At 39.0% G+C, this 11,201-nt stretch overlaps 1 protein-coding gene across 1 annotated transcript in view; it reads left to right on the top strand.

The window, feature by feature from the left end:
* The first annotated feature begins 6,667 nt into the window (after positions 1 to 6,667).
* Positions 6,668 to 11,201, top strand: part of b4galt6 (UDP-Gal:betaGlcNAc beta 1,4- galactosyltransferase, polypeptide 6) — a 27,098-nt gene continuing 22,564 nt past the window's right edge. Inside the window, exon 1 of the mRNA XM_085137118.1 lies at positions 6,668 to 7,361. Within this exon, the coding sequence (XP_084993244.1) occupies positions 7,247 to 7,361 (115 nt within the window). The 5' untranslated portion in view covers positions 6,668 to 7,246. The remainder of the gene's footprint in view (positions 7,362 to 11,201) is intronic.

The raw sequence follows: 11,201 nt of genomic DNA, 5'->3' as shown, positions 1-11,201 counted from the left end.
GTCTGATCCAAGGTAACTTGGCTTTACACTGGGTGTTTCTAATTTTTTAGTTAAACAGGCAGGAGGTTACTGGGTTACACTGGATCAATGCAGTAAAATATAAGAAAATAAGTTGTATTTTACTTATAAGATGGACTAATTTGGGGAAATTACTGCAATGTCGCCATTAATAATACACTTGAATTCATATACAAAGATTCAGCCAGTTCACTTCAGTAAAAACAACCATTATGCCAAGAGCAGAACATTAGTGACTCAAAAACAAAGTGTTAGAGCAGGTTTCACGCATTTCTCTCTGAAAACAGCGTGGCAATTCAAATAAATGAGAGGACGCTGAAGAAAAATAAATATGCTTTTGATATAAGAAATGACTGATAGGCATTGTAGAGCAGTGTGCACATTATTCTGATTAAGACTTGGATGCAGTGGAAGATTTATGCAAAGGAAACCTGCATTACAATAGTGCAAACTATTCTGCCATACAAACCTTAAAGAGCTGACCTTTATTTTTTACTGCTTTCTACATAGTAGATACATATTGAAGACAAAGATGTAAAGCAAGATACATGGAATTGTGCAGCACAGAAAAAAAAACTAAATACAAATACATATCAGAAAACATTGGAACAGTATGGTAAACACAATTTTTTCTTAAAGTTTTGCCTGGTCAACTTCATTTGTAAATGTACATCCTTTCCTGTCATTCAGACCTGCAACACATTCCAAAAAAAGGTTGGGACGGGAGCAATTTACATCTAGTAATCAGGTAAATTGGTTAAATAATGATGTGATTTGAAACAGGTGATGTTAACAGGTGATTGTAACTATGATTTGGTACAAAAGTAGCATTCAAGAAACATCTAGCCCTTTAGGAGCAAAGATGGACCGAGGATCGCCAACAAATACGTGAGGAAAATTATTGAAATGTGTAAAAACAATGTTCCTCAAAGAAAGATAGGAAGAGATTTGGATATTTCACCTTCAACAGTGCATAACGTAATTAAAAGATTCAAGGAATCTGGAGGAACTTCAGTGCGTAAAGGACAAGGGCGCAAGCCTAAGCTGAACAACTTCTCTCCGATCCCTCAGGCAGCACTGCGTCAAGAATTGTCATTCATCTATAAGCGATATCACCACATGGGCTCAGGTCTACTTTGGCAAACTTTTGTCAAGTACCACAATACGTAATTGCATCCATAAATGCTACTCCATACCCACATACTGATGGGCCAGATAGTAAATGATATGTGAAATAATCTTGCAGGCAGGATATGTCTTGTGTTTGACACCCCTGGTTTAGAGTAATTGGGGTGGCTGTGGCTCAGGAAGTAGAGCAGGTCACCTACTAATTGGAAGGTTGGTGGTTTGGTCCCCATCTGCTCCAGTGTGTATGGCAAATATCCTTGAGCAAGATACTAAACCCAAGTTGGTCTTCTATATGTGTGTGATTGCTAGAAAGTACTTTCATAAGAAAAGCATAAAAAAAAAGTTCTTGTACGAATGGGCGAACAAGACAAGTTGTATAAAGTGCTCAGAGTAGAAGAGTGTTATATTTAAGAATCGCCCCGTTTACCATAATTGCTACTGGTGCCAGTCAAAATGTCCTAACGTTTCCTTTCTTATTTGTGTTAGAAATAAGTTCTTTATACAGTTTCTTTATAACATTAATTGCAGTGTATGCTCATAATAGAGTTCATCCACTCCTTGTTAGAAGGATACAAGCAGAAGCCCCACGGTGTGAAGGGTTATCTAAGGGGCAGGAGAGTTTCAGATAGGAGGCTCCCTTGGCCTTGTGTGGGGGTATAACACGATGTTCAACAAGAAATACAAACTTTATTGTGTTGGTTAAAGCTGACATCAGCATAAAAATAAAACATCCCTGGTAACAACTGTAAGGTAGGGGGAGTTTTCTCACACAGGACAAGATCCCTGACTGGAGGTCAAAGACTGTTACCATGCAGAAGGAACCTGAGGAGAAAACATCAGGGAGTGCTTTGTTTAAACCACGGCATCTCCCCATCAATAGCTAATCACAAATATGTCTAGTTTCCATGTGTCTAATATATAATTTTAATTATGAACTGTACTTCACTTCTCTGTGTGCAGACTGACATAGTCATTCACAGCTGTGCAACCCGAATCTTTAACTGTCTGATTTAAAAAAAAAAAAAAAATAGTGTGAAATGCCAGATTGTCGCCTGAACTTCTCTCAGTGAAGAAGAATGCCACAGTTGCTCAGTGTAGGCCTGTATTGATAACAGCACCAATTATTATAAACCCATCTATGCTGGATTTCAGGAAAGTGAATGACTGCACAATAAGATAGTCTTACCCCATTCCCACAATCCAAGACATTCTGGATAACCTAGCTGCCGCTGCTGTATGTATTTTCTTTGCTAGACCTGAATACCTGGCTATTGGCAGGTGGAAATGTATCTCGTAGTACAAGATGTTACTGCATTCATCTGCCCCTTGGGTCTCTAACAGTTTATGGTTATTCCATAAACTGTTAACATTGTAATGTTACCAGAGGCTAATGGAAAGAGCTCTGGGGGATCTGAAAGGTGTTATCTGCTTTGTGTATCTGAATGATATCATCACCTTCTCCAGGTGCTGGGAACAACGATTCCAGGACATCCAAGCTGTTCTGGACAAACCTGGAGAGGCTAGCCTAACTGTAAATATGAAAGAATCTCTCAAATTTCTAGATCATGTGACAACTCCAGTGCAAGTGAGAGTCAAAATGTCCCAGTGACTACAGAATTTAATCTACTGGCCAAAACTAACCCTCCCCTGCTGCATAGGCACAGATCACACCCTGCCACTGATTTTAATTAAATTGATGACACAGATAAGCCACACAAAACACCACTGTGCATTGTAACAAGAACAGGAAATGATACTCTACTGCATAGAGAGCCAACACCTGGTTGGAGCTTTTACTTCTCTGAGAACAGTTACAACCTGCACTTCATATGGAATCATGCTAGCATTAGCAAGAAAACGAGCTTCAGTTCTTTAGCACTGTAACAGATGAGTCTCCTCTTGCTTACCACAAACTTGGTTAGTATGTGTGATGTAGAGAAGATGTGGCTTGAAAAAGTAATGTACACTCCATTACATTACATTGTACGTGTAATTCCATAAAAATACACACAGTAATTTCTTGGTAGATATAAGCTCTATGGATATAACAACTTCTGAAAGTTTCTTTCTCTAGCATTAAAGTGCTAGTAAGTCTTGTGGCTGTCTTTAGCTATATGCTGCCTATGTGGGGTCTACACACCTGGATGCCACTGTCTTTGGCAAGGCTCTTTGCTACCTCTACAAGCTACATGATCCCATGCTTCAGCACGTTTATGATATTAACAACAGGTGCACCAGGAATCAGGAATGGCTTCATAGGTGGACCTCACTGACATCTTTTTTTTTTTTTTTTTTTTTACCTCTTCATCTTTTCTGATTTCTTTTAATTTATTATATCTGCATATGTATATATTATTTTAATTTTTCCTTGTTGATATCTGATGTCTTTTCAAAGGGTTATTTGAATTTTTTGAGCAGTGTATAAAACAACGTGGGTTTGTCATCATTTGTGGCCGCATTTGGTCAAAATTCATGGAATTATGAATCCAAAATGGGAGATTTTGATCTACCAATCACTGATCTCAAGCCCACCGCTAATGCAGAAAAACACATCACACAGAGGCACAGTATTACTAATGGACTGGACTTCCACAGCTCTGACATCTTCATTATTAAAGCAGTGTGGGATCATCTTGACAATACACAGAACAAAAGGTGGTCAGCCTCCAAAGATCAGCTTTTCAATAACCTTCAAGAAGTCTGGAGAATTATTCCTACTACTTAAAGAAAGCACAACAAAGTAGCCAATAGTCAATTCACTCTGTACATGACGGAGGTGGCAAAAAAATGGTAAACTGCCTGTATTTGTATAGCGCTTTACTTAGTCCCTATGGACCCCAAAGCACTTTACACCACATTCAGTAACCCACCATTCACACACTGGTGGCAGCCACAGCTGCCCTGGGGCAGACTGACAGAGGCGAGGCTGCCAGACACTGGCGCCACCGGACCCTCTGACCACCACCAGTAGGCAACGGGTAAAGTGTCTTGCCCAAGGACACAACGACCGAGACTGTCGGAGCCGGTGCTCGAACCGGCAACCTTCCAATTGACAAGACGAACTGCCGACTCTTGATCCACAATCGCCCCAGACTTTCTTTAAGTAGAAGTACTGATAGCTGTTTTAAAAAGAATACTCAATACTATAAGTTGAAATACTGAAGCAACTTCTTTGCTCAAAGAAAATGAAAAGTACAGGCTCTGAAATGTACTCACAGTAAGAAAGTAAAAAGTAGCTTCTTGATGGACAATTCTACTAAGCATCTCTGTAAAAATGTAACTTTGTGCTATATTAATATAATAATAAAACAATATTAGATAGAACATGATACTACAAATGTTATTCAAGTCTAAATTCTAACTCTAAGGACTGTACTCAGCTTGAATCTTTAATGTAGCACACAATCAGTGAAAGGGAATTTTAAAAAATAACAATTTTCTGTTGCCTACATTGTATAGGGTGACTTTGCATCCACACCTTAAAAGTAAAATGAGTACAGTCAAGGGCTACAGTGGATTTCAGCAGGTAGGGAAAGATCTGTGTATTAGTTCGAAAGAAGGAAAAGAACCACAACTCCCAATAATTCCTTATAAGAGCTTCAGCAGATTTTCTTAGTGTACAGGCTGTGATCAGGTTACCCGCTCCCCTTTTTTCTGCTACACTTGACGTAACCTAAAACTGACCATGAGGACCACAGCCACTGAGCACCAGTCAAACACACAGCATTACCGTGAATTCACCACAGGACTGCATATATTTTTGAATAACACAAAGCTGGTATAGCTTAATTTGTTTTGCAGTATTTTTTACAGCATGAAAATATATAATTTATCAAAACACACCATATACAGATCCAGTACATGGTTAAATTGATGGCTTTACATGCAAGCTTAACATATGCAGTTTATCAAGCATAACTGAGCAGTCCTTACCATTAAATCTAACCTCTCTTCTTTAACTCTTGTCCTCTCTGTCTGCAGTCATTCTGGTGCTGTGCAAGAAAAAAGAAAACACAACACAAACACCCTCTTTAACCCCTTACTATAGCACATGATTGTGCCTCTTTGATCTCTTTTTATGCGACGTCCCCTGGTGATTAATACATGAACAGGATTGACTTTCACGTGTTACTGTTCAGGCTTAAATCAGTTTGATATTTGAAGGCCCGCAGTGACGTGAAATAATGACTTCTCCCATATCCTTTAAACCAAAAATAATGAGCCTCTTTTAAATGTAAGCAGTAGAAATTACAGCTATTTGTTTAGAAATGTAGAGAGAAAAGTAAAAATAAAAGCTGTCAGAAAAACTCAAGTAAAGTAAAGATACCTGAAAATTTGACTTAAGTACGGTAACAAATACTTTGTTACTTTTACTGGAGTATTGTTTAACAGTAGTATCTGTACTTCTACTTAAGTACAGAATATCTGTACTCTGGCCAGCACTGTGGAGAACATCCTGTATTGTGCCGGTACAAAAAGTCTCCAGCTGAACTGAACTACTACAGACCAGTAGTCAAAAAAACCTTAAAGCGGCTGATTATGACACCAACTGAAACTCGAGGTAAAAACCAGACTTCCTCTGCAATCTGCATACAAACAACACATTGAAGTGAATGATGCTGTCCTCTACATGCTTCATCATGCCCTAGCTCATCTGGAGGAATCTGGCACTTTTATGAGAATTCATTTTTCAAACGCTTTCAGTACTATTCAACCAAATATACTCAAAGACGAGCTCACAGAGATGGTAACAGATTCTTCCTTTGTTTTCTAAGTCACAGACTACCTGACAGAAAAGCCACAGTTTGTGAGACTGGGGAACTTTATTTCTGGAATGTTAATAAGCAGTACGGGAGCGCCACAGGGGACCGTTGCAGGTCTATTTCTTTTTCACATTTTATACAGCACACTCCTGCCACATCCAGAAATACTCAGGTGATGCTGCCATTAGTGGCATGCATCAGGAATAGACAGAATCTAAATACAGGGATCTTGTAAAAGCTTCCAGTGACTGGAGTCACAAAAACTGCTATTATATTGAACACCTCTAAGACGAAGGAAATGAAAGTTCTGAGCAGTAACAAGTATAAATATCTACGTTTACACCTAGATAACAAACTAGACAGTTGATGCCATCTTGAACAACTCCAATAACCCAATTTATAACATCTTCATAGACGAAAAACACCCCAAACCCCCCCCCCCCCCCCCCCCCCAATCAATACTGGAAGTCTCCCGTCTTTTTGTTGTCAAACGGAGAAATACAGAAAATGATTCGCCCCACAGCCATCAGGCTTTCCAATTCTCATACAATTAGCAGATATATGATTTTTCCCTCTGAGATCAATAGTTATTCTTATTATTTGTTATTCTTATGGCCTGGATGATTGAGAACCGACACAGACACGTCACGCTCACTGGTTTTCATGGAAATGTGGAGGAGTACACCCCCCGGAAACAGTGCAGTGCCAGCAGAAAATGAATCGGAAGTATTACTTTTCTTTTTTCGTGAGTTTATTTTTCAAATCATTCTGCACTTAGTAGTGTTGAATGCCCCAGCCGTGCGAAATCACAGTGTCGACAGTTTGTGGAATGAATAGGCTTATCAGCTTGATTTGATGAAACAGGGTGCCGACTGTGTGGAAAACGTTGCACCGGCTGAGAGCAGACTGATGGAGAAGGCAGAGCGGTCCTGCCCCCCTCAATGACCATCTTCAGCTGCTAGCGATAAAAGTTCTCGCTGGCGACACTCTAACTATGGGCCAGTACCATGAAATCCCTTAACTACTGCTGCCACTAAGTCGGTCGTGGAACTCTTTCACAATGCCCGGCTGCTGGTACAGCTGGAAGCTCACAGTAGCCTGATAGTAACGTTACAGGCCTGCTTTTACCATCTCGAAATTTCTTGGCAGGTGAGAGCAGGCCAGCTAGCACTGCTAGCGTTAGCCTTTTCCGCACTGCACCTGTAGGTTTTGATAGTGCGGTTTTTTCCTCTGGCCACACCTGTGCATTGACATCTACCAACTGGAGGAACATTTAACTTCAAAAAGTATTTTTATGGGATTCTTATCGGCGAAGAGAGAAGCGGGCATAAGCTAAAATGGTGAACTGGAGGCGGCTGCTGCGAATGTCCAACCGATCATTTTTGGCCTTCATATTCATCTTCTCCATGTCCACCACTTGTCTCTACTTCATTTACGTGGCTCCCGGAATAGGTTAGTAATCAGCGGTTTACGCTAACTACCTAAGACGGTAACAGTTAATTCAATTACGTTTGAAATACCCTCTGCACCTTAACCATCTGCTGCTGTTGTAGTTGATACTAACGGTAAACAAGGTCGCTAACAGGCTCACTGTTTCAAGTGTGATACCAGGCTCTTAGGTTTATTTGGACTTAGTAATTTTGCTATGTTAATCAGTCAAATGTGTCTATTGACTATTGAATTAAAACATTGAAATAATAAAATACGCACAAGAGGGTAATGTTTTGACACTAATTGTCACTACATTGCTGGTTTATGAATGGGATGGAATGATTATGATTTTATTTGTATTATTTTATCTATTTATTTTGCACATAGTGTTATTTTGGTGAAATTGAAAAAAGTATTGTTAGGTATGGGCGCTGAATTCTGGAACTGTGTTGTAATGTTTGTTAAACTGATCATATTTTATCCCAGCATTTGAGCAATTATGGCTTAAGACTTTCCAAAACTGCCTTACCTGAAAAAACTTATTTCAATATTCTGTTTAGATCTACTTTTGAATGAAGGCAGATTCCAGACTTAATCAATTTAGTAGCATATTTCCAGTCCTTTGATGTATCTGACTGGTTGTATAGTACCAGCACCACCCCTTTCATGCTAACATGCTCACACCTAGATTGGGAAACCCTTACTTAACTTACTAAGCTGGCAACCCCCTTTGCGGACAAGTTGATAACCACTTCTGTTGGCATAGCCTAAGCCAGTTAAGGAAAATAGATCCTGGATATTTTGAACTTGCTCTGTAGTAGGGCTACATCCATTGACTATTTAGTAATATAGTATTCTATCAATTATGCAATTGATTGAGTAATCTGATAAGAAATTCTATTTTTCCCTCGCTTTAATTGTTTTTTACTACAGCTTGCTTTAAATACAACTACTGTGTTGACTAGGGAATGGGCTAAATTATTGAAGACCCAAAGTATCAACAATCAACAAGTTGTCAGCATAAAAGAGCCTGCATGTGAGGGGCGGGTGTGGCACAGCTCTGTCTCACACACACCCACAGACCCTGGTCTTTGTGAGGATGTTGGAGAGAATTAAATGTTCAAAAGTTTGGTTGTGCTTAGCTGGAGTCAGTGCTGACAGTGCTTATTGCCTCAAATGCAACAGGTCATTTGTTTGTAAAGGCAGAAACACAAGTATTCTGTGGAAACGTTTAGTGAATGTCCATCATATTCAGTCTGAGAAATGTCGTTTTTGACTGCCTACCTTGTAGTCCATCTGGCATTGCTCCAGGCATGTTATGCTAGCCACCTAGAGCGCATGTGCACAATTAACTATATTACTGGTTATTTTATCTAAAATATAAATGTGGTTTATGGTTTAAAAGTAACTAGTAGTAGGTTGATTCTTATGAATACGTACATTCAGTATGAGATGGTCAAAATGTCACTTGAACTGAAGTTCAATACCCAATGCCAGTTTCAGTTTTTTTTTATGTTTTTTTACATTTTTTTAGGGTCCAAAACAGTGGTACTGTAATCACCATTAAAGTTTACTGAAGACAGCTAGTGGTAGGCCTTCATCAAATGTAAAATTTGTAGCTGCTCCTGTCCACCACGTTTAGTTTTACACAGGGAAGATCTACAGTAAAGCTACAAAAGTTGGATTAAAATATGCAGATCAACTGATACCGATTCATCTGATACCATGTTTAAATTAGCTGAAGGCCAACGACAGCCGCAATGACACCTGCTGACAGTCATACACATGAACACACACCAGTATTATCCAGGATATAAAATATTGTTTATTTTAAAAGATCTGTTTTTTTTTCTTTTTAATATTTGTTCATGCTCATCAATAAGACAAAGCTCTTTCATGTCTGATTATATCAGACTCAAATCTTCATGCTTGAAGCATGAACAGGCTCTCAATGCATCTAACCTGGTGGCACACGACATTGCAAAGTTAAAGAAGCCCCATTTGTGCGCCAGTATCACAAGTGATGGTGCTGCCTCCATAACAGAAAAAATCTTGGGGTCATAAGGAGAATCCTTGAGGAAGGTCCAAATGCAACTCGGAACTAGGGATGCAACGATACCAATTTTTTCAAACCGATACGATACCGATACTTGGATCTGAGTACTTGCCGATACTGAGTACAAAAATCGATACTTCTACCCCCCCCTCCACACACACACACACACACACACATGCAATGAATTGGAAGACAGGTTTTATTTTATTCTCTGCCGATAAAAAATAAAATCGTAATAAAAATGACCACAAAAAAAATTTCAAGTGAAAAATAAGCACTTCTGTTAAATTATTGCGGAGTATCCACATTGTAATTTAACAAAATATCACTGAACTATTGGGCACTGTCTCGAGCTTTCAGAATAACAAACAAACACTTCTGTTTGGAATTAAATAAATACAAATTAGGTTTGAGAATAAAATAAACTTTTAAATTATTGCAGAGTGTCCAATTTCATATCGCGGCTGAGAAGACGGTTCAATCCTGTGCTTTCCACGACCGGCATTGGCTGGTCATCCAGAGAAATAAAATGAGTCAGAGCCTCTGTTATTTTAACTGCCAGTGGATTTTCTCTTGACATTTTTCATCGCTTTTCCAAAACCTGAGTTAAAGTTGGCTGTTCCGGTCCACACTGCTGACATTTTGTTTAGCCTAGCTACAGCAGCCTTCAGTTTCTCTTTTTTTATCTGGAGCCGCCAGTCTCACTCGCCTAACCCTGTGCCTGTTTAGCGTGGGATGTCCCCCTAGTGACCAATCTAAAAAACTACAACAGAAATGACAAGCCACCCTCTGACTAATGAAATAAGTTAGTATCGGTTCATGGTATCGGTTAACTTTTACGAGTATGAGTACACACACATTTTACAGTATCGGCCCCGATACCCGATACCACTATCGGTATCGGTGCATCCCTACTCGGAACCATTGTTTTCTGCATCAGCAGGCCCTGGCAACAAAGGATATGGTTCCCGAGCTTCCAGAGACATTAAAAGATGTCCTCCAAGTGCACTATATTAAATGGAGCTTAAGATGTTTTTAAAACTGTGCCAAGATGTTGGCAGTGAGCATGTGCAGCTCTTGTATCCAGCTTGTATTGCTGGTTTTGGTGGGGAAAGGTGCTGTCCCGTTTTTATGAACTACGATCGGAAATAGCGGTCTTTTTGGTGTAGAACAGTTCGCCTCTTGCAGATCTGTTTGGTAATACTGTGCAGTTCAAACTGCATAACATTGTCATTCAAAAAATTTGATGTTGGAAAATTTGGGGTCGTAGTTTGTCATATGAAGGTGATGGTGGGTCCAAAAGCCAGGTAGAGAACCACTGATCTATAGAATACGAACTTTATTAATCGATAGCTACTACCCTAAAATGTTTACTTTTAATGTTACATGTTTAATTCTGACTCTGCTGATATCTTACAATAGAACTTGTTGTTGTTGAACAAGGAGGCACTCCTTGTCTATTGCATAAAAATAACATAAAAAATTATGATGATTTTGGGTTATTATTCATGCAAATCAGAAATTCAATATCTCAGAATATTATTATTATTATTATTATTATTATTATTGTTGTTGTTATTAGAATTTTTTTTTTCAAATGTGAATACATTTCTAGATTTTATAAATTCTGTGTATTACTCTAATAATTTCTCAATAGAAAAAAGCAAAATCATAGGTAAGACTTTTGACGCCAACTTCCGATTGAGTGAAAGGTGATCTTCTCACTCATTTCTCTGCATTCAAATGTCTTCAGGAAAGGGGCTTCAGTTGTCACGCTGTTAATATCAAGCCACTCCTGAAACAGA

Source organism: Neolamprologus multifasciatus, chromosome 17, assembly GCF_963576455.1.
Source record: "Neolamprologus multifasciatus chromosome 17, fNeoMul1.2, whole genome shotgun sequence".
Taxonomy (NCBI): Eukaryota; Metazoa; Chordata; class Actinopteri; order Cichliformes; family Cichlidae; genus Neolamprologus; species Neolamprologus multifasciatus.
This window is presented reverse-complemented; position numbering and strand designations above follow the sequence as displayed.